This window comes from Nilaparvata lugens, chromosome 2 (assembly GCF_014356525.2).
Source record: "Nilaparvata lugens isolate BPH chromosome 2, ASM1435652v1, whole genome shotgun sequence".
In the NCBI taxonomy this organism is placed as follows: domain Eukaryota; kingdom Metazoa; phylum Arthropoda; class Insecta; order Hemiptera; family Delphacidae; genus Nilaparvata; species Nilaparvata lugens.
Genome location: NC_052505.1, coordinates 39,842,246 through 39,866,589, shown reverse-complemented (window position 1 = coordinate 39,866,589; position 24,344 = coordinate 39,842,246). Strand labels below are relative to the sequence as shown.

At 32.4% G+C, this 24,344-nt stretch overlaps 2 protein-coding genes across 5 annotated transcripts; both read left to right on the top strand.

Annotated features, from left to right (window-relative positions):
- The first annotated feature begins 1,442 nt into the window (after positions 1–1,442).
- On the top strand, positions 1,443–7,875 carry LOC120349618. Its single transcript, XM_039420072.1, has 3 exons — positions 1,443–1,461; positions 3,419–3,628; positions 4,618–7,875. Exons 1-3 carry the CDS (start codon positions 1,443–1,445, stop codon positions 4,920–4,922), a joined length of 534 nt encoding a protein of 177 aa, XP_039276006.1. The 3' UTR covers positions 4,923–7,875.
- LOC120349879 lies at positions 6,573–23,962 on the top strand. Of its 4 annotated transcripts, none has more exons than XM_039421208.1 (5): positions 6,573–6,673; positions 12,793–12,927; positions 14,772–14,969; positions 18,454–18,544; positions 23,337–23,962. In XM_039421208.1, the coding sequence occupies exons 4-5, from the start codon at positions 18,502–18,504 to the stop codon at positions 23,702–23,704; spliced, it is 411 nt and encodes a 136-aa protein (XP_039277142.1). In that variant the 5' UTR covers positions 6,573–6,673; positions 12,793–12,927; positions 14,772–14,969; positions 18,454–18,501; the 3' UTR covers positions 23,705–23,962. The 4 variants fall into 4 exon arrangements, with proteins under 4 accessions (XP_039277142.1, XP_039277141.1, XP_039277144.1 ...); XM_039421207.1 differs by lacking the exon at positions 6,573–6,673 and adding an exon at positions 11,132–11,659; XM_039421210.1 differs by lacking the exons at positions 6,573–6,673; positions 12,793–12,927 and adding an exon at positions 11,132–11,333.
- Positions 23,963–24,344: the final 382 nt, after the last annotated feature.

The following is a 24,344-nucleotide window of genomic DNA, read 5'->3' as shown; positions in this document are numbered from 1 at the left end:
TACAGTATATACATTAACAACTAAAATCAAATCCTTTCAATAAACAAGATAAATCAGTGATGCTATAATAGATCAATATATTTACATACAATATGTGTTAGAATGCAACAAAATTTGTAAATTATAATAATGACCTGATATTGCCTAGCCCAGTGTATAACATGATATAAGATGTGGTACAAAATGAAATCTATTCAATTGGAATAATTACTATACTAATGTAATCCAGAAATTCTCGGCACTATCCCAGCCATGAGAGCTAACCAGATACTTTTTCAAATGTAGTCCAAAGTTTTTTTGGGCGAGTAAACCTCTCAAATTACTTGGAAGAATATTAAAAAATAATGGAGATAAATATATGAAGCTACGCTGACCAGCAGTAGTCAATAATCTAGGAACAGTAACCAGACCTGACTCCTCCCGTCTTGTAATAGCACAATCCGTTCTATAATGAAATGAAAAAGTGATAGCTTCTTATAATATAATATGATGTGTTTCAGGTATATCTGTCTAATCGGTAGAACTGAAAATTCCAAAAAAGCCAATCTTGTTGGATACATTCTATTCTTTTTCAGAATAATTTTTAATATTAAATTTTGTATTGTTTTACTGGTTTTAGAACATTTGTATATGCACCACCCCAACCCACAATACCATATTGGAGCAATGACTGTGCCAGTGCATAATACACTATCTTCATGACTTTCATAGGCAAAACAGAACGTAATTTCACAAATAAATAAATAAGTTTTCTAGATCGTGTAGTAAGCTGCGACAAATGTACATCCCACTTTAAATGCTGATCAACCATTACTCCAAGATATCTGATACTGCTAACCTTCTCTATTTTATTACAATTAACTGAACACCCTAAATCTACATGACTAAGACAATTTGGAGAATGCAAAACAAGTGACATATTAACTGGCTGATTCTGTATATTCAAGGAAAAAGAGATGTATTTTGTTTTGAAGAAATATCAAATTAGACTATTAAATAATATTATAATAGCCTATACTCGTTTCTTTTAAAATTAAATACTATTGATACAAAATAAGTATAATTAAAAAGTCTATTCAGTAAAGTAAATTCGTACGGCTTTTGTTGGTGGGGAGTCCCTTGCGGGAAGGTCCCACCGCCTGAATATATAATTTAAGCCGTCAATGGGCCTTACGACTGTCATACTTCAGCCGGGACCGACAATTTAACGTGCCCATCCGATAACACGGGAGTGATCTGGTTAAAAAAACTTTTGGTATTGAGAGGGTTTGAACCCGGGATCTCTATGCTGCTACGCAGGCACTCTATCCACTAGTCTATTCAGTGAAAAACAGTTATGCAAAAAATAAAGGATTTCCGTTCTTCTCTTTCATCTGATTTTTAAAAGTCATTTGAATGATGGTCATTATTGGTCATTTATTTCAGTATTATTGGTCATTGGGATGAAGATATTTGTCACTGGTAATAATAAAATGTTTTGCAATCGTTGTCCAAAAATAAACTTTGGTCATCATAAATATTTTTATCAATTTGATGATTTTTTAATATGTGCTAAAACTATTGAACTAAGATGATATATAAAATATTCAGAGCTCCACATCAATAAGTGATGAAGGCTTAAGGCTATTACTATAAAATGCCATTAATGTCAAAAATAAGTGAATGAAATATTATAGGTAGCCTACAAGAAAATTACAGACTTAGTTATTTTCAGGTTCCAAATACTTACAATCTCCATGTCATGTTATTGTGATGTGTCATGAATGAGAATATTTCATGAGTTTCGTCTTGTTACAATAGCATAATCATTATCTATACAGAATTCTCTTATAAATACATTAATACTAACAATTACTTTTGGGATCATTTTTTTTGTAATTGAAAATTAAAAACTTCAAACATTTACTTAATACTATTAAGTTATAGATAGTCATATTGTTCTCAATAATCCAGTCATTCACAGTCAAACACAGTAATAAGTAGTGTAGATTTGTACACAGTGAAGTTCTTTCTCAATCACAGTATCTGAAAACTCTAAGATAACACACGTGTTCAAAAAGTGTTGAAAAAGGGCATCGAGTGTCCGAAAACGCTTCACAAACGTGAGTAGAATTAATTAATATATTTATAGTAGTAGGTGATAGCTTTTAATCATTAAAATCATACTGCTATGTCGTAATTCAAGTATTTAATAGTGATCATAAACACATTCTTGTATTTTTAGAAACTAAAGAGATTATATTGTTATGTCATTCATATTGATCAACTGCCAAAAATAACATCCCCAAAATGTATTCAGAATATTTTTTATAAGTTTTCAAGAACACGTAGCCCTATCATATTTATATATTTTTCATGTATAACTTTTTGGGATAGTTTCATCAATATTTTAATGACAATGTCAAAATGTCTTCATCATTTCACCCAAATTGTAATAAGCTGCATGATTCCAACCCAGGCTATTATAGAGTTACGGTACCGTACTGAAGCTATTATCCATCCATGGATAAACTATATCATCACATTACAACAAATTTTGAGTTTATCTCAAAAGACTGGTGATATTTAATTACATGATTAATAATGATTCATATTATTTTATTATCAATATTTGCCTACCTAAATTATTGTATGAGTTCCATGAATTCATCAATTTACCTCTGTATAGTCAAATAGAAATCAATAAATTCAATAATTTCATGATCAAATCTTATTTCACTTCTTCGCTTTTCATAATTTGATATTACCCTGTTAATATCGTGTTTACCTATGATTATTTTGTCTATTTTTGTTTTTCTTTTGATGCATGTATAAATTATTTATATTTGATAATTAAATACTTTTATATTTTATTTCCATTTATGCTTGTTTTTACTATATTGTTTATATTTTTTCTAACAATTGTTAAATTGTCTACCCTCCTTTTTACCACATTCCTTCCTTTACTTCCTCTTCTTACTTCCCAACTGTCCTATGCATGCTCAAAAAAATTTTCTCTCCCTCTTATCAAATTTTTCAATTTTATTTTTTGTAATGTACGATTCTATGATTCATTATTTGTATGCTTGTGAAGGCACCTACCAAAAAACCTTCGGGTTTAGTGGGACCTCCAATGTAAATATTTTGTTCAATAAAACTTGATTGATTGAATTGGTGTTGTATGCTAGGAATTATTGAATACATGAGAATTATTGCATTTATCAGTATTATTATTTCAAGATTCGATTGATTATTATTTCCAATATTGATTATTCTAGTAATAAAATTATTTTAATGTTTCCATTAAAATGTATAAAATTATTCCAAAAAATATAGTTATTCTAGTAAAGTTATTATTTGTTTTATGTCATGCTTGTAATCAAAAATGTAGTATGAGATAATCGAAAATAATGAATGAATGGCATTTGTGTTGCGGCAGTTCCGATCCTAGTGCAAACGAGTGCACCTCCACAGCCGCTGATCAGGTACCCGTGCTCGTGCGGGGGCGGGCAGTGCGGCTGCTGCACCGGGAACGTGCTTCCCATTGGCCAGATCGCATGCACCAATGTCACCTACGACCCTGACGAATTCAAATTCCACCTCAAGATGTATTTCAACGAGAGAATCGTCTATCAAACGTCCATGTCAGGTAATGTCTAAAGCCACTTACACACACACATTGATTTTCGGATATCCTTATGAATAATTCTATCAGATTAAACGGAGCTTGACAAACATCATCTGTTTAATCTAATAGAATTTATAAGGGCGGCGAAAAATCGTATACATCCAAGAATCGATGTGTGTGGAATTGTACTAATAGCATTATTGGAATCATTTGAGACCAAAACTAGTAAGTAAAAGCAAGTAATTGCTACCACCTCAAAATAATTTGGCACATATATATGTCGTACCATTGAGAAAAGATAGCATAAATCATATAAGATGTTTGTTGTTGAATAATACCTCACTTTCACCTTATGCTATATTTTCTCTGATCGTACTTATGATGCCAACTAAACATATTACAAAAAGTCGTCGGTGATAAACCTTATGTGCTCCAGCCATCATCCATCATCTTAAAAAATTGTGGACATAACCTAATTAACTTTTTCTTTTTTTTACGAACCACAGTGAAGAAAAATGTTACAAATAGAAAGTGTCCTTTGAATCAATATCTACAACTTTTGTCATATACAACAATTATTTGATATCTTCAACCATTTAGCCATAAAACTGCATTCTCTGCAATGCAACTGATTGCATTCTCTTGTATATTTTATTTGAAGCTGTTTTATAGATTTAAAAAATAATTTAATAGAGGTTTATGCTATTCAGATTCTTTCACTTGACAAATAATTTGATTGATGGATTTATTGTTCTATTGAATTATTTAATTGATGCTGTTCTAGATTCATGTGAAAGAGTATGATACCCCGTATTTGATTTTTTTCATCTTCAACTCCAATATTCTAAGCTTTATTTACATATTATATACTATACATCCTTAGATCATTCAGCAAGCATTCATTATTATTGGTTATCATTTTTGTATGAACTATAAAGCTTATAAAGTGGATGCTATCAATATTTGTTTTGACTAGCACTAATTGGTGGCACGCTCTCATTTTCGAGCAGGTCAGAACCCGCGTCCGGTGTGCGTGCCAATTCGGGCGCTCAATTTCAAATTCTGCGCGCGCATGCACAACGTGTACATGGTGGGCCGAAACGTGCACGCGTGCATGTCGGTGGACGGCCAGTGGCGCTCGCAAGAGCTGTTCAACTACCACTTCGACTGCTTCCGCATCGGCAGCGGCGGAGTGGCCTTCGTCAAGCCCGAGGATGGCGGCGGTCTGCCTCCGCCTCCTGAGGAGGATGTGCTCAAGCCCGGGGAGGAGGACTACGATGACACCGCCAGGCGATTCGCTCAGCTCAACAGCTGAATAAAAACATTCACATCGTCCACCAAAAATTGGGTTCGGAAGCAATTAGAACTGGTTAAAAATGATTGAATGTGATGTTAGAGTGGACACTGATTGCAGATTGTTCCAAGATCCAGATTTATTAGCATTGATTCCTTTTATTATCAATTGATTGCTCGGGGTCCATGTTGACTTCCAATTCAAATAAGCTGCTATTGATAACAAGTGAAACCACCTTTGGATGTGGTATGGGGGGGGGCACACTTGAAATAATAATCATGAAAGCCTGGTTTCGTAGAAATAAGTCAAGAATTTCTTAATGTAATACAGGCGGTAGAAGTCCCCTCCAGTCCCCTTCTTTGAACTATAATTAGTATAATGACCTGATAATTTCATATTTCTGGAGTGTGGTTGCCGTGTGTGTGTTACTTTTATGGTTTGTAGGATTACTACCTATATCAACATCTAGTGTGAGGAAGCCTTTTTCCTAGACTACCGTATTCCCCAGGGTCTGGCTCGTTAAAATGATAAAGAATCGAGTCAATCCGATACAGCCAGGATTAATGGCTGTAATCCAGGTGAAATGATTAGGGATAGCTTCTATTAATAATGTATTATAGAAATCAATTTGAAAAAAACTTGTACTAACTATAGGGTATAATCCCGCAGAGGGGGGAGACAAATGTGGTTGGACACTGCTTCAAAGGTCTAGTGAATAGGCAATATACAGTATGTGGATATTACGTCAGGCTTTCTCCTGTTTGGACAAAACCATGAGTTTTTTCTGAGAGACCCTGATCAACATTCATCTAAGTATCAGACTCTGACATCTAATCAAAGCCCCGCTGATTCAGGTAAATTGAATTTCAAGATATATTGATTTGGTTGGATGTGAATTAAAAGTGAAGTCCTATTTTGTCATAAACCTGGTCAGTCGTATCAAAGTTGGAGACTATGGAAAAAAGGCCATTTATACTGAATATATAATTAATTTATTATTTATTCATAAAAAATAATATAACTATTTATTCCGTGCAAGATAATTTATTTTTCCCAAAATAGAAACTACAGTGGAGGCAACACTCCACTAATTATTTATTATTTATTGTAGCTATAAGGGATTTCCACGGAAAGTGTGATAATAATGCCTCACATGTATGATTCGTATATAATGCTCTGCTTCGAAAAGCAATTTTCTTCCTCACAAGATGTTACTGCAAAATAAAAATTTCGACAGAAGAAATATTGAACTATTTATTGGAGTAAAGTTAATAATAACCTCATCTGGTTGAAGTGAGAATGCTAAAAGTGTTGTACTTCCTTTAAATGTTGTTTTTCTACCATTTATTATTTCCACTTAATATAATAATAATATTTACAATAATAATTTATTGATCGATCCACTTGAATCTTCAAAATACTGTAGAATTAGAATTTGAAAATACATCACATACACCTACATTTTACAGCCTTTCATGAATTCATTGGAAAATCAAAAAGTAAATGCAATATTATATTGAATGTGGTTCAAACATCAAGTCAATGCACCATAGCGAGAATGATGGATGTACTGTAATCATAATTGTATACAATCTATGGAATAATTATCTGGAAATGACACGGCGCACAGACCCTCTATGATTTTTAAGTACGGTAAGCTGTCAGTGTAATGAAAAATACAACAACAGAGCTACTGCCTATTGCTTTGCCTAGCGTCTCAAATCCTTCAAGTTGAGTTTGCGAGTTAATTCACTACTGAAATACACCTTTCTGTGAGAATATTATTAGACCAATACATTTAGATTAATTTATATTCAGATTATCGCAGCGAATAGAGCTTTAAGAGAATTGGCTACAGAAAAACACATTATAAGTACCAGTACGCCCTAATACATATATATTTGAGGAACATTACCAAATTATTACATTTTTTATCATAAAGAAGGCATAATTTGAATCCTAAATACTTGCGAAACCATACATACTTGAAATCATAATCTTTTCAACTCCCAAATTATTTCACTCAGAAATTCTCAATATAGTAATAATTCTCATAACTATTTTATTATTTCAAGCATCAATAACTCAAGTAGATTTATTATTTGATACGGAGAATTATTTTTTCTTCCTGAATTTACTACACAGAATATATTCACTCTGGTATCGAGCTAGAATCAAACTAGATATGGAAAGGACTACCATGGACATCTTCCTCATTTTGAATACATTCTAGGGTGAGTAGAGAAAAAAAATAATAATTGGGAACCAAAAGTAATAATCATAAATGTCTCCAGTAGAAGAAATTTTTCTCTATGCAACTACTTATTGGAAAAAGCTATTTGACCTTCTAACTTGAGAAAACCTTTCATTCATAATACTTTTACAATATTGGAATCGAACAGTTAGCAATTAATTTTAGAAGGCATCAGAGAACTGATTATTTGGTTTTCATCAAATTGGAAAAATATTGTGCAGCAAAACTGATTCTCCGCCAGTGACTCAACCAAGCTATTCCACATCTAAATTATATTTTCAATTCCCTGTGAATTCAAAGTAACCGATAAATTGGTTTGAAATATGAGTTGACAATTTATAACGGTTTCCATGTCTGTCCAGAACTTTCACTTGTTTCTTGAATAATAATTATTTATGAGAAACTAATACCAATGATTGACAATTTGTGCAATCGTTGTATTTCATTAATTTATGTGCATCTTAAAGACATACCTAGGATAAATAAATACAACAGTAGGTTAATTGTAATTTAGAAATTTGAAACTTTAATTATTGCCAAACATTTTTAGTGATCATGTGCGAGTGAAAATAGAATGTAAATGTGTGTGTTTAGATATGAGTAAAAATGTAGCTACATGTTTGAGAATCGGTGTAAGTGTATTTTTTTTGTATCTGATTGATCATATCGTTGAAAATCCATCCGCCAAACAATATATCGAGAAGTCCGTGTCAATGTATGAAAAAATATCTGCAACAGAAGAGTATACATTTCAATACTGACTGTCAAAATTAAAAACAAAATAACTAATTAGTAGAATGGTTTTCTGACAATTTAGAAGATCACATAAAAACAATTCAATTATTCTTATTAAGAATATTCTCTATTGGAATTTATAACTATAGCCTATTCAATATATTTCCCTATTATTATTGGAATAAATTCAAAAAACAATATCTATATCAATTAATATTTATTTTATTATAAATTTCAAAGTCAGTAATTCCAAAATATTTTATTATAGCACAGATAGGAACGATTATAATTTATACTTTACGGTTTAGGCTATATTTATTATTCAAACATCGTTGAACAATTTTGCTAGCATTCTATGATCCCCTGTAGTCCAGTCAATATAATTATGAAAAAGGGGATGAGCTTGCAATTTATATCGTAGTTCTTATTTTTAATATATTGTTTGGATACATAAGAGAAGTTCAAAACCATTTTTTGATGCAAAATTTCCTTGTACTAGATACAGAATAGTCCAAGAGCTTCGAGTTTTTTGTTTTTTTCCTGTTTTTCCGCCAAATCCAGTAATCGGACAGAAAAATTTGCTCTAATCTTTTTCAGATTATGAAATTCTGATTGAGATGAGATTATTCGAATAATTTGTATCCATAATCAGCAGTAATCATTTTTTCCTACAGTTACCTTGAAAAGTGACCATTCCTGCACTGATTACAGAACGCAAAGAATCACTTTTCCGCTCTAGTGCGCAAAGTATTATACTTTGCGTACTCTTAATACTTTGCGTATTATCTTGCAGCCATCCCAATCAGCTTTTGCCATTGTTGGCGTGTATTTTGAATGCGAATTTGTTCTATCTATATTCTTTCTGATTTTCAAATGAATCAAAATGAGAACTCATCAAATTATACATTTTGAATTATTCATTATTTCAAATAATATTTTTTTCATTCATAAATTGATTGGTTGAAAAATTATTTAGAAATTAAGATTTACTCAAAATTATTCAAATTTTCAAATTAATTGGATTAATTTAATTTTTTATTTGAATAAATTATCGATTATTAATTTTCAATTGGATTATCAAGTTTAAAATAAATTAAAGTTGTTATTAATAACAAAATTATACAGACAAACATTTGATGTATTTCAGCCATCATTTTACCCATAATCATCCACTTCTCATATTCAATGATAACTGTAGGAAAAATTTAATGTGAAATACGTGAGCAAAGTTCCTCTGCTGCACTCAAGAAACCATTCCGCCCTCGCCTACGGCTCGTGCGTAAACGTTTCTTTCAGTGCAGCAAACTGTCACTTAGCACACTAGTTGCACAAATAACTATTTCAAACTAAGAAAAGGAACATGAGATTCGGATTTGAAAAGGGAAGCAGTTTGGCGGAAAGATGTTATCTATATAGGTACGGTAGTGGCTTATATAGTAGATGTACTAACTAGGGCACTTATAATGGAATCATGGAAACTTTTTCTGACTTCATAATTATTCTCTTTCATAGGCTACATTATAAGATTTTTATTTATGTAAGTAGCCTAATTTGTGGCTTTTTTTTAATTTTAACTCAAGTATTGTAGTTCTTGTACTTCAATAAAATTATTAATCTTCTCAACAACAAATAATCCGTTTTAAACTTTTTTCGACGACACTATAGTCTAATTTTAAAAATTAATTATAGTGTCGAAAATAGTTCAAAACGGATTATTGCTTGCAGTTCGTCATACTATAAATTGTGAAATAGATGAGCAAATAATCTTTGTACATCAGTATTACGAGGAGGAATACTAAGAAGAACTCTGTGCAGAACAGGCAATCTCTTCTAAAGTTTTTGATATCTATCCACAGAGTAAAAGTCAAATAGAATAGAATAATAATCCTGCGGAAAAATAATTAATTTAATTGGTTTTTTGCTTTATTCAATCAAAAATGTTTCCACTCACTCAAGCAATGTGTCCAATGAGGGTGATGTTAATGGAAGTTCTCTCCTTGCCCATTTTTGAAGAGGTGTTTATTGTAGCTTGCAGTTACCAGCAAATATATTCTAAAAAATCGAAAGAAGAAAATTATAAAATTAAAAAACCTAGGAACTGTAAAAGTGTACTTCATTTTCAATAATTTTGATTTTGTGAAACTATTTCTCCAAAAAGGTTCAACCTCCAATGAGGGATGCTATCGAATTTGTTCCTGCATTCAAATAAATAGAAGTGTTTGACAATTGAGCACTTTTCCTATAGCAGGGAGAAAACAAATTCGCATATTTTATTTTCATAGTCATCAATGTCATTTTTACAGTCTTAGGGGAGATTTTCTAATATAAGTGAATCAATTCACAGTAGGCTAGGTACTTTTTTGAGTAGGTACCGTAGCCCCAAGAATTATATAGGTACACAGTATAGTAATAATATAGGCTACGCAATAATATTATGCTTGTTTGAAAATAAAATCTGAAAACTAATTAACTTATACAGTATTGGAATTTAAATAACTTCTGTATTGGAACAGATATAGCAGTTTCTTCAATTATTCAATGCAAAAGTTTAATTAGGCCCAATTCATGAATGGGGATTTAGCATACGGTATTTCTCATGATAGAAAGCCTATCAGTAAATTATTCAGTGTTAGTCTATACCCCATCATGATAATAAATATTATATATAAGTTACACGGTACCGGTACCGTTCAAATTTAAATGAATTAATTTAAATTGAATTCATAGTTTTAATAGTGAGTAAGACGATACCAATCAAAATACGAAAGCTGCGTAGTAGTATCATCAATGGAATATCTAGCAAAAAAACAGATACCGATACCTTAATAAGAGCTATATTGATATTCTATTCTTGTTTCAATATGAATTATGACATCAAATTTGGAAAGAGATGAGAGATGCATTAAAAAAGGTTCAAGAATCAAAATGGGAAGATATCATCGCAATACATTAAATAAATTAAAACTGAAGATATGAATCCAAATATATAATTAATTTAATGAGCTATTAAATGGAAATATTATTTTAGGAATAAAAAAGAATTGAAAATTCAGTTCAGTAGCACATAACTAACAGTAAAGTAGCCAACTTAAAATCTGACAATGAAATTAAATGTGGGATAAATTTAGAGGAAAAAATTATTATTTTTTAGTGTACTCACCAAGAAGAAAGTATTCTGTGTTGTAATGATATTGGAGAACTCGGTTTGTATTTATAGTAAAGAATAATGACAAGATCAAGCTATCATTTTCATTCGCTCAATGGGATTTGGTGATTGGCATCGTACGACGAGATACAAAAGTACACTGCTGTCCAAACGTTTTCAATTGTGGAAAAAAGATAACCCTCCGCAGTACCAGTATATAGCAAAAAATATTGTTATCTCAAACAGCATTCAGCGTTAATGACTTAATGTTATCAAATAGCCAATAATAATAATTGATGTAAGTACCGTGCGGTAGGTATTAAAATCGTACGATATATGTACAAAAGTTCAATAATGTCACCTAATTGGTATAGGCCTATTATTGAGAGTTTAAAATGTATTTTCATCAAAATGATTTGTTTTTCAACGATCGGTGTCAAATAATATTGAATAAATCTATTGTATAGTAATTCGATATGCAAATTTCAAAATGGTTTATTCGAATATGTAGTTCCACCAGACAGATAAATTTTCAACTTCTTGATACCATATTGAAAACAATAATTATTGAAGAGCGCATACAGTATTCAACAATATGGAAAAATGAATTTGTAAAGTGTTAAAGTAAGTACTGTACATTTATAAAATCAAATTGTAAATTGTGTGCTGATGGAATAAATTATGAACTAATAAACCTCAATATTTATAAACTTATGGAATCAATAATTAAACTTATTCAATATTGCTTCTTTTATAAAACTTTTTATAAAGATTATGTTGAAAGTCCAAAGTTAAAGCTTATCACTTTTTACCTACTGTATCGCCTGAGTAGAGCCGCTTTATTAGTATTGCTGAATTGAAATCAATAATGCTGAGTACAAATTATAATTTTCGGTGACCTTCATTACAGTACCAATGAAACAAGCTTCTGCTGCCCTAGATTATTGCACAAAATCAAAATTCAAATAGAGCTTTTTGCATCCTTTAGGTTCCAGGGGAATTTTTCTCGGTCACCTTTCTTCTGAATTTGGCTCTTCACACTACTTGACACAATAATTTTACTTACGACACTCATTGTAGTAATCTGATTTAGTAATTGTCTTGATATAAATTATTTGGAGTTACAATTTTGCAATGTTCAGCACTGGTAGCTTTCAATAATTTTTAATAATATTGAAAATTATGCATCGAAAGTCAATGAACTACTTGAACGTTTAACATTTTGAATTTCATTTTCAACTACTGTGAATGGCGAGACGATCAAATCAAATCAAATTTATTCACCAATTAACAACAGTGTTACAAGAAAATAAAAAATAATATTTGTTAGATAGTCATTTTCCTCTCCTTCATTGAAACATTATTGACAAATTTACAAACTAGGTATTTACTAGGTAGTTCTAATTTGAAACGGTGGTATTCATCGAATTGATTTTAAAGTTTACCAATTTTCAACTAAAGTTCCTTCAGTCATGGAATTCTTCGTATGTCTTCTTTCCGATGTCCTACTTCCAGAAAGTGCTTCCATCTTGGAGAAATACTTTCACCGGATTGCTTGTGATCTCTAGTCTATAAAGTACGGTACTCTTGATAGTTGTTGTCAGAAGCTAAAAAACACTTCACTAAGCCCACCAAAACTAGTTTTAAGCATAATTAACTAGTCTTTTATATTATTATTAGTTCTTATACACGCAAAAGTGCTCTCCCAATTCTCTCTTACCAGTGATTTTAGTTTTATTACCCCATTTGTGGATTAGATTCTAAAATGCGATATAATGTGGAATCTTCCACAATAGTGCTGTTTTCAATCATTATTGTCATGTTGGATATCCTGCCAAGTACAGTACCTGAAGACACTCAGCAAAGTAGACCACAAAATGATAACCCTGAAGGTAAGAATGAAATAGTTACCGGTACTATCAATGTTTGAAGCAACTTCTAACTATAACATGTTTGCAGGAACTGTTTTATTGTTATGTGTATAGGCTTCTCCGTTGTCACAAAATACATAATTACTCTCTCTTATCATAAACTGAATAATCTTCAAAAGTGTATCTACTCATTTATAAGAAGCCGCCTAGTAGTGGTGAGGCCCGAACATAATCTTTCTAATTATAGCATGGCAAGTCAAGGACCCAAATGGAAAGATCTCAACCACTTTAATGATCAATTGAATCACAGCGACTGCCGACTGATATACTGTAATTTATTCACGATATAATAGTTTCAAACCATAGGCTCTCAATTGATCCTTAAATTTCAAAATCAAGAGAGCATCCATTATCCAGAGCAAATAAGCCCCTTAGACTGATAGAGCTTTTGATGCAAGGATGCAAATGAAAAATTCACGCAATATTTTACTTTTTTGTAGACTGATCACATTTATTTATTGGTAGAAGTGATCACTTCATTTCCAATAAATTAAGCACTTGTTTTTGAAAATAGAAATAGTCCATTCATTTAGTTTGTGTAAAACAAGTTGAGACTTGGCCCTCCATCCGAAGAAATTACAGGGTTGCCAAATCATCTAAAATTGCAACTTTCTCAAATTTCCAATTCAACGTCAGAATTGGATGTATAATATCATCCCAGATATCCTAGTAGTGCTAAAAAAGTTTTTATCCTACCCATAGATATTTTTTAATTAATAATTATGTTCGTCAATGTCGAGACATTTCGAGCAGAAAACATAAAATTTACGACATGCTGGAAACTTTTTTGTTTCAAAAAATAAGTGGGTGGTGAAAGCGAGAAAGTTTCTCAGAAATAATTGAAATTGTTTTTTCAATTGTCAAATGTAGTCGGAAGATCGTATTTTGGTCTCAAAGGAATTTTAAAGTTAGAAGAGTGGCTGCATGGTATGCATTGTGTACCAAATTGTATGCTAAAGGCTGGCAATTTACAAGATTATTTGACTGAATTATTTCAAACGTAAGCAGCTGATTGCCTCTAGAAAGGCTGTAATGAAACACCGCTTGGATTATTCAAGGCGAGGTTGTCATTTTCACCATTATTGTGATCATCTGACTTGCAGTTGCTGAATTTTTCAATCGTTCTGTATTTTGAATTTGTTGATCATAGCTATTGATAGCATATGGCGGCACACCATTCAGCCGCTATCCTTGACTTTGAAACTCCTGAGAGGCCAAAATACGTTCTTCCGAGTACGTTTGACAATTGGAAAAATAATTTCAATTGTTTTTGAGAAACTTTCTCGCTTTCACCACCTACTCATCTTTTGAAACAAAAAAGTTACTAGCATGTCGAAAATTTCATATTTTCTGCTCAAAATTTCTCGACATTGACGAACATAATTATTAATTGAAAAATAACTATGGGTCGGATAAAAATGATCCAGACACCAATAGAAAGGAGACAGTCTCCTCGTTCATTTGATATGAAATTATCACTCATTACGACGCTACATGATTCTGAGAGAAGTAATATTCAAAAGAAAAACAAATCTTCGCGATGTTTCCAATTTTATCATAAAAATTAAATTTCCTTTTAATCTTTCAACCCTGAAACTTTTTTAGCACTACTAGGATATCGGGGATGATATTATACATCCAACGTTGAATTGGAAATTTGAGAAAGTTGCAATTTTACACGATTTGGCAACCCTGTAATTTCTTCGGATGGAGGGCCAAGTCTCAACTTGTTTTACACAAACTATAGTCACATTTTTAGATACCGTACACAGTTATCTTGCTTATTAATTTTATATTTTATCAAGTATCATTTGATGAGCTGACAACGATATACTACGACATGAATGGCAAGCCAGTTCCACTGATATCACGAAGTCCCGGCAATGGTCCAGCTCTGAAGGCTCAAGCTTTGAACTACGGCTGGCTTCCGTGCTCTTGCCAGGAGTCCATCTGTGGCTGCTGCGCCCACATCAATGTCAACTCATTCAACTTTCATCGCGATGGTCAGTGAAGAAATGCCGTAATTATAAACAACAAACAAGAAATAATATTTAATGTATTCAAGGAAAACGATTTGATATTCAAGAAAGATTCTTAATCATTGTTTGATAATAGAGTACCGTATGTTATTGTAGTTACAGTTTCAAAAAATCTGGTGTGGTGCACTCACACAACTTTCCTTGCCGTTATGAAAATTGATCAACTGACGATAGTGTTCCCGCGCACCTCAAGTCTACTTTTCTAAGATCTGAGCCAGCTGGTGACAGGACAATAACGCTGCAGACATACAAAGTCTGCTATCTCTTCATAGTGAATGATTTAATAGAATCAACAGTTGCCAACAGTTTGCAATTGAATAATCTTATTTTCTCGAATTTCGAACTTATATTTTCAATTTTAGGTGAAAATGTTACTGAGCATTAATTGTAGAGATTTTTATGCTCAATCTTTACCACTTGAATTTTTTTGTTTAAATTGTATCTGAAGCCTGATAATTGGGAATCTAAAACCAAACTTTGCATAGAGGGTGCAGTGCTCCTGAAATTTTTACAGATATGAGACTTGTGGCAGTTGATAGAGCTTATCAATGACTTTTCTAGGTATGAATTTGTTGAAAATCGTTGGAGCCGTTTTCGAGAAAATCGCGAAAAACCCTGTTTTTACAACATATTCGCCATTTTAGCCGCCATCTTGAATTGCATTTGATCGAAATGTATGTGTCGGATCCTTATAGTGTAAGGACCTTAAGTTCCAAATTTCAAGTCATTCCGTTAATTGGGAGATGAGATATCGTGTACACAGACGCACATACACTCATACACACACACATACAGACCAATACCCAAAAACCACTTTTTTGGACTCTTTTCATAAAATATTTGTTTTACTAGATCAACAATACCATGAAGAATCCATCCTCTAAATCTCATGGATTTATCTCTTACCGAATTTGAAATGTTCTGTCCCAAAAATTTAAACTTTAGACGCTCATATCTCAAAAAGTAATGATCAGAAAAAAATGTTTTTCTGAGAAAACTTTTTCATTTTGATAGTTTGATGATATACAAATCAAAAAACTTTAAAAAAACGAGTAAAAGATTTATTTTTAGCCTTTGCATAGCCTTAAGCGCGCCACTCTACTAGGAAATACTGAAATGAAGTGCATCTAACCGGTGATTCTCATAGAACATAATATCATTAACTCATGTCATTGTGCGAAATATCAATGTGAGGACAATGTAGTTGGTGATGATGGTTGAAGCTGAAAATATTGTTTTTCACAATACAAGGAGCATTGTTGTCAGGTGTACCATGAAATCTATATGACATAGAGCGCTCTACCTGATCTCAGATTGTAGAGCACAAAAATACGCCCAGAGGGATTTTGAATTATACATCTAAATGGTAACAAACGGAAGATATTGTTGATCAAAAACTTAAATTTCACTCATTTTTGAAAAATCATAACTCAGTACTCATTGGAGATAGAGAGTTCCGATTGATTTTATAATCTAAAAAAAGGCGAGAGCAAATTTTTCTGTCCGATCACGAGATTTGGCAGAAATAACTGAAAACTGGAAAATGAGCCGAAAACACGAGGTTTTTGGGCCACTCTGTATCTAGCACAAGGAAATTTTGCATGAAGAAATTGATTCTGGACTTCTCTTATATACCCAAATTATATATTAAAAAATCAGAACTACAATATAAATTGCATGCACCAATGTTTATAGTGACTGGACTATTTTGCCTGTTTTCAGTAAAATTATTTGTTGACAATAGAAAATTGAAAACTATACAAGAAATAGTATATTTCGCACCTAGAGCAGAAAATGAGATTTTTCCAGCTCGAAATCGGTTTTCAAGTCCGAGGCCGTAGGCCGAGGACTAGAAAAGATTGAGAGCTGGAAAAACATTTTTGCCCGTGGTGCGAACGATATTTTTCGCCACACTACAGGTATTGCTGACAAAATAAATAAAGAATACAAAATAAAGAATACTCGTTAAGCTATCGTACCTATCTCTTGATTTTAGTGGTAGAAGATTTGCAGTCAGGATTTCAGATTCTTTTAAAACATAATATCATTAACTCATGTCATTGTGCGAAATATCAATGTGAGGACAATGTAGTTGTGATGATGGTTGAAGCTGAAAATATTGTTTTTCACATACAAGGAGCATTGTTGTCAGGTGTACCATGAAATCTATATGACATAGAGCGCTCTACCTGATCTCAGATTGTAGAGCACAAAATACGCCAGAGGGATTTTGAATTATACATCTAAATGGTAACAAACGGAAGATATTGTTGATTAAAACTCAAATTTCACTCATTTTTGAAAAATCATAACTCAGTACTCATTAGAGATAGAGAGTTCCGATTGATTTTATAATCTAAAAAAAAAGGCGAGAGCAAATTTTTCTGTCCGATCACGAGATTTGGCAGAAATAACTGAAAACTGGAAATGAGCCGAAAACACGAGGTTTTTTGGGCCACTCTGTATCTAGCACAAGGAAATTTTGCATGAAGAAATTGATTCTGGACTTCTCTTATATACCCAAATTATATATTAAAAAATCAGAACTACAATATAAATTGCATGCACCAATGTTTATAGTGACTGGACTATTTTGCCTGTTTTCAGTAAAATTATTTGTTGGCAATAGAAAATTGAAAACTATACAAGAAAAAAAGTTTTGGACAGATTCCAGTTTTATCTTCACAGAATATTGAATTTTTTATAAAGTGAATGTAAATAGTTTCAAATGAATGTGTTCTGTATTTGAAATTGGAAATGTTAAATCAGCTTGAATCCACATTTAAAAAAAAAAATTTCAAAAATTTCCTCAAAATTCCTTTGTCATTGGTCTATGGTAGCAAAACTGGAGATTTCACACTAAACACTAAGCTGCTGCAACATTTGTAGAGAAATGCGTAAATGTTTAAAATTATACATAAAATTGAAGAGAATTTAATGCTCTATAAACTCACAATCAGCATTTATGTTTTCCGCCGAAGCATGGATGTTTTCCGCCGATTTCAAAAAATTATTAGAGCAAAAAATTGGAGACAAACGTGGTTTTTTTTCAAAATGTCACACCTTCAAGAGCAGTGAGACATCATTTTATATCGAAAACTATAGAAGGTATGGAAAAAATTGTAGAATGAATATTGTAGGAATTATTTGAGCTTCAATTTTGTATGGAACAGTTATGTCCTTAAGACACTCGTTTTTGAGTTATATGCGAGAAAACGAAAAATGGTACCAGAACCACCCCCACCCCCTTAGCACAGAGGGTAGGGGGGGACTTTTGATATGTTTACCTCCTTACTACCCTAAACAGAACTGCAGGATCGAAAATTGTCTTCCAAATATTTCCCTCTATGCCCTCTTTTGAGCATTCATTGTCTGGACTTAGTTTCACAATTTCATTCATGTTACTACTTTTCATCGAAGATAGAAATCAACTGAAGCTCTGTTTCAGCTTGCATGAATTTCACATACGTGTCCAAGGATTTTGCAATCATATGATATGTTACTGGATGACTACTCTCTCTATCACAGCACTATATCAGGTAAACACATTTATCACATAGGAATGTATCACTAAGAAATATTAACATGTAAAAATCTAGAATGTTCGACATGATAATTAACTAAATTGAGAAAATGGAGATATTGTGTCAAATCAAATTAAGACACAATACAAATTCAAATTATCTCATTCAATAATAATATATTTTCGCCACACTTGGATGTAATGAGCTGTTTTACGTGCGTCATATGGAGGCCGAAAGTGATTGTTTTCCGACCAGGCCGGTAAAACTTTACGGCCCTAGGGCTGTAAAATGACCTTGAATAACAGCTGATCGTGTTCGATCTCACAAAAATCATAGAGAGATAATCTCATAATGACTGTAATAATCTATATAATTATGTATCGTGAATCGCGGTATTATGTCTATAATAATATATTTTATAAATTACTGTTCCATAATTTAATATTTATTATTGTGTTTTGATATCAAACAATAGAATACGATGATATATCTCCATAGCCTCAACAATATAATGTTGGCTACATTGTCCATTGTCAGAAAGGTACGTATCGCAAGTATTTAAAAGTGAAGAATCGAATTTGAATTCAAGTACAATAATTGTATCAATATTTAAAAGTGAGGTAGAGTAATAATTGTTTCTTTTTTATTATCGAATTCCACTTCTTAATGCAATACAATCAACAATAATAATAGCAAATACAGCACAGATCTGAAGTTTAAGGTAAGCCTACTGGTGAACTCAGCATTGACTGAAAAATTCCTAGTAATTTTTCCGTAATTCATTATTAAAACTTTTAGATAATTTTTCTTCAATATTAACCATATAGAGAAAACATTAGGCCCACTCAAGATTGAATCTTCGAATGTTTTCTCTATGATTTAACTATTTTCAGAGCAATATTTTGTTGTGAAAATGCCAGCAAACCGGCTTCAAATTTGCGCTATACTCTATTATTATAGTAGCCTACATAGCCTACGTTATCTGACTTAATTCAGAGTGAAAATTTTATTGTGAGACAGATAATAATATTAATTTTAATAATATAAGTCATGAGCCAAAGTCTGTTGTACGGTACGCTTTTTAGGAGTGAAGTAAACTTTTTTAGAAGTCTAGTATTACAGTATTACGTGTAAGCTAAGGGTTATCAGTCAGGCCCCAACTTTCAACAGTACGGAATGGCCGAGAGCATAAAGGCGTCAGTCAGAAATCAAAGCTATGTGAATAACAAACATGATCTAGATTCGAATCTCAGTCAATGACTTTTTTTTTGTCGATGAATTTCGACTTTTATTACCTTTTTTTATATTAGTTACCGTAATTTAAATTTCAATCAATTTTTTAGATATATTTTGAGACAAAACTGTGAAATATGCAATTATATTAATTTTTTCATCACATTATTTCAAAATAGTAATGAAAATTCTATTCATCCATCTATCCATGATATTGCACCGGGCGCAAAGCTCGCACCTAATATTAATAGTATAAAAATATGGTCATTATTGTAAATTATTAATTAGTAATATTGAAATTAATTGACAGTAAACGTTGTCATAACCAAGATTCAACTATCAAAATAGGCTGTTTGAATTTTATTTATTTTTTATTTCTTATATATTGGGAAGTTTTTTTTGGGTGTGGCGAAAAATAGCGTTCGCACCATGGGCAAAAATGTATTTCCGGCTCTCAATCTTTTCTAGTCCTCGGCCTACGGCCTCGGACTTAAAAACCAATTTCGAGCCGGAAATATCTCATTTTCGGCCCTAGGTGCGAAATATACTATTTCGCCCCACTTGGATGTAATGACTGGTTTACGTGCGTCATATGGAGGCCGAAGTGATTGTTTTCTGACAAGGCCGGTATAGTATATTTCGCACCTAGGGCCGAAAATGAGATATTTCCGGCTCGAAATCGGATTTTAAGTCTGAGGCCGTAGGCCGAGGACTAGAAAAGATTGAGAGCCGGAAATACATTTTTGCCCATGTTGCGAACGCTATTTTTTCGCCACACCAAAAAAAAACTTCCCAATATATAAGAAATTAAAAAATAAATAAAATTCAAACAGCCTATTTTGATAGTTTGAATCTTGGTTATGACAACTTTCACTGTCAATTAATTTCAATATTACTAATTAATAATTTACAATAGTGACAATATTTTTATACTATTAATATTTCGAATATTGTTTGAATTTTTATAGCTCGCGCTTTGCGCCTGGTGCAATATCTCATGGATAGATGGATGAATAGAATTTTCATTACTATTTTGAAATAATGTGATTAAAAAATTAATATAATTGCATATTTCACAGTTTTGTCTCAAAATATATCTAAAAATTGATTGAAATTTAAATTACGGTAACTAATATAAAAAATAGCTAATAAAAGTCGAAACTCATCGACAAAAAAAAATGTCACTGACCGAGGTTCGAACCTAGATCATGTAATTCACTGAGCTTTACGCCTGTCACTGTCTTACGCCTTTGCGCTCTCGGCCATTGCATATTTTTAATCGGAGATGCCTGTAAGTCAGGTAACGTATGTAGGCTACTATAATATAGTGTAGCCTATAGCGGCAAACTTGAAGTCGGTTTGCCGGCATTTTCACAACAAATATTGCTCTGAAAATAGTTAAATCATAGAGAAAACATTCGAAGATTCAATCTTGAGTGGGCCTAATGTTTTCTCTATATGGTTTGATATTGAAGAAAAATTATCTAAAAGTTTTAATAATGAATTACGGAAAATTACTAGGAATTTTTCAGTCAAGGCTGAGTTTCACCAGTAGGCTTACCTTAAACTTTAGATCTCTGCTGTATTTTCCTATTATATTGTTGATTGTATTGCATTAAGAAGTGGAATTCGATAATAAAAAAGAAACAATTATTACTCTACCTCACTTTTAAATATTGATACAATTATTGTACTTTGATTTCAATTCGATTCTTCACTTTTAAAGACTTGCGATACTTACCTTTCTGACAATGGACAATGCAGCCAACATTATATTGTTGAGGCTATGGAGATATCATCGTATTCTATTGTTTGATATCAAAAACACAATAATAAATATTAAATTATGAAACAGTAATTCATAAATATATTATAGACATGATACCGCGATTCACGATACATAATTATATAGATTATTACAGTCGTTATGAGATTATCTCTATGATTTTTGTGAGATCGGACACGATCAGCTGTTATTCAAGGTCATTTTACAGCCTAGGGCCGTAAAGTTTTACCGGCCTGGTCGGAAAACATCACTTTCGGCCTCCATATGACGCACATAAACCAGCTCATTACATCCAAGTGTGGCGAAAAAATTTTTACGGCCCTAGGGCTGTAAAATAACCTTGAAGTCAGCTGATTCTGATTTGATGTGAACGTGTTTACAAAATAGTTTATGAAACGGAATCAGTTTATGCTTCTAGAATTGAATAAAGTTTTTGCAATAAGATACTATCATTTTATTTGGATGAATGAAATACAAATGAGATATTATAAACTATTCAAATTCAATTTTCAGAGTATAATAGAATCTAACCTCAAACCTCCTAGTAAAGCGTTTATCACGGAACATGGTGGATAAACGGAATCATTTTATGCTTCTAGAATTCAATAAAGTATTCTGTAATAATATACTATCATTTTATTTAAATGAATAAAATACAGATAAGATATATATTATAAACTATTCAAATAATTCGATTTTCATAGAAGGATAGAACTTCTAACCTAAACTTCCATTGACATTCAGATCACATCAGATTGGCCGAATTTCAAGTGTGCTAAAACAGCTGATCAAAAACTTTTCAAGTGTGATAAACCAGCTGATCAAAAACTTTTCAAGTGTGATAAACCAGCTGATCAAAAACTTTTCATTATTTGTGTTTATCATTCAATAATTAAACATTTATAATAATATCATCTTATTGTCATTTGGAAGAATAAAAAGTATAAACTCAACCTCTTACATAATTGAACATAATCTTTTAGGTTATTTAGACAAATCAGAATAAAAAATAAAATACTTGGACAATTTCTTGATATTCAGATTTGCTAGAGCTATGACCTTCCACTTTTGCTTTCGGAAGTGCTTATAATAGACAATGAGATAATTATTATTCTCATATATATATTGTTTATTTTCTGTGTGGCGAAAATTACGTTCTCACCATGGGCAAAAATGTTTTTCCGGCTCTCAATCTTTTCTAGTCCTCGGCCTACGGCCTCGGACTTGAAAACCGATTTCGAGCCAGAAAAGTCTCATTTTCGGCCCTAGGTGCGAAATATACTATTAAAACCCTTAGCAGTAGGCAGTGTGGTCTCTGACATTCAAATATGATGAGGTGCACTGTCTGCTCCATCGCTCCACAGTCACATAGTAAGGAATCTGCATGTCCCCATTTGAAGAATGATGCAATGTTGGGTTCGAATTCTTTTAAGTGTCACCCAGAAGCGCCGGGGAAGCTCAAAACCAGAAAGCCTAGTGTTTGAGAAAAAGCTCTCCGGCATTCCTAAGGGCGCTTACTCACTCAATTTTCTGGTTAGATAGAACCTCTCATCTCTTAATTGTTCTGCCATTCTGACCGCTGGCCTTCTGGACTTCAGCTCCCTTCTATATAAATCTGAAATGTCCTGATGGATAGGAAGTAGTGATTGATTGACCAAAGCCTTTCGTAGAGCCGAATGAGAGCTTGTGCTCTGCGAAGAGAAGGTGGCAGTTTTCAATTATATTATAATACTTGGCCTATTGTTCAAAATGTGAAATTCAATCTTCAGAATTGTATTCATTTTCTAGGTAAAAATCCACCTCCAGCCTGTATACCAGTGACACTGGTACCAGGCCTATCATTCTGTCTCCGATTCCACGACATGTACCCATCATCCAACAACATGCACATGTGTGTCAATTTTGAGACCAACTATGCAGCGATTCCGCTACTTGTGCTGCAGTTCCGTTGCTTCAAGATCGGACAGGACGGTTTCAACCTGGATCAAAATGCACCAGCAAATGAGACAAGTGTCAGCTCTACTTCGACAACGTCATCCGACGTTCAAATACCACCTTTGGGAGCTGACATTTATGATGAAGTAATAGAGGAGAAGAATAAAAAGATTGTTCGGGAAGAATCAAACAATAATACTGAGATTGTAAGGCAAAGTTGATGATAGGTACAATAGATAGGTTCAACAGGTATAACATAATCACTCAAAACATGCCTTCGATATGGCTTCAGTCATTGAATTGGAACTTCAGTCATACAGAGGAATAAATGAGACTCGAATATTCTAAGGAACTTTTTATTACAAATATCACAGGCTGGCAATTTCTAGAACTAAAACAACTCCGGTAAGAGCTTCATTATTCTACATTTATAATTATTATCCTCCTCCAAAAATATTTTCGTCGATTTTATTGATTACGAGCAAGAGACTCTTGTAAAACGTATTTTAAAGACCTGGACATTCTTACACTGCCTTCTCTCTACATAATTATATCAATTGCTAGTTTTTGTTAAACTAAATATTCACCAATTTCACTTGTGCACAAATAACCATGAGTACAATACACGTCATAGAAGCCTGATTGCTTACCCAATTCATAGGCGCACATTCATGGAAAAAACTCCCTTTTACGCCGGAATGATATGTTACAATAAACTAACAACAGCCATTAGAGACATAAATTCGGTATTTTTTTTACTTTCCTTGCCCTATTACCATAGGTAAGGAAAGTATTGCTTTCCGAAAAAAATTAAGGTACCCAAATTTCTATACGTTTCAAGTCCTGGGTCAAAAAAGTGGT

Bases quoted from the DNA above. Each gene is read 5' to 3' on its own strand.
- LOC120349618 (XM_039420072.1), top strand. The intron at 3,629-4,617 runs GTAATGTCTAAA...ATTTTCGAGCAG, and splicing joins CTATCAAACGTCCATGTCAG to GTCAGAACCCGCGTCCGGTG.
- LOC120349879 (XM_039421208.1), top strand. From the start codon at position 18,502: ATGTTACTGGATGACTACTCTCTCTATCACAGCACTATATCAG. The intron at 18,545-23,336 runs GTAAACACATTT...TTCATTTTCTAG, and splicing joins CTATCACAGCACTATATCAG to GTAAAAATCCACCTCCAGCC.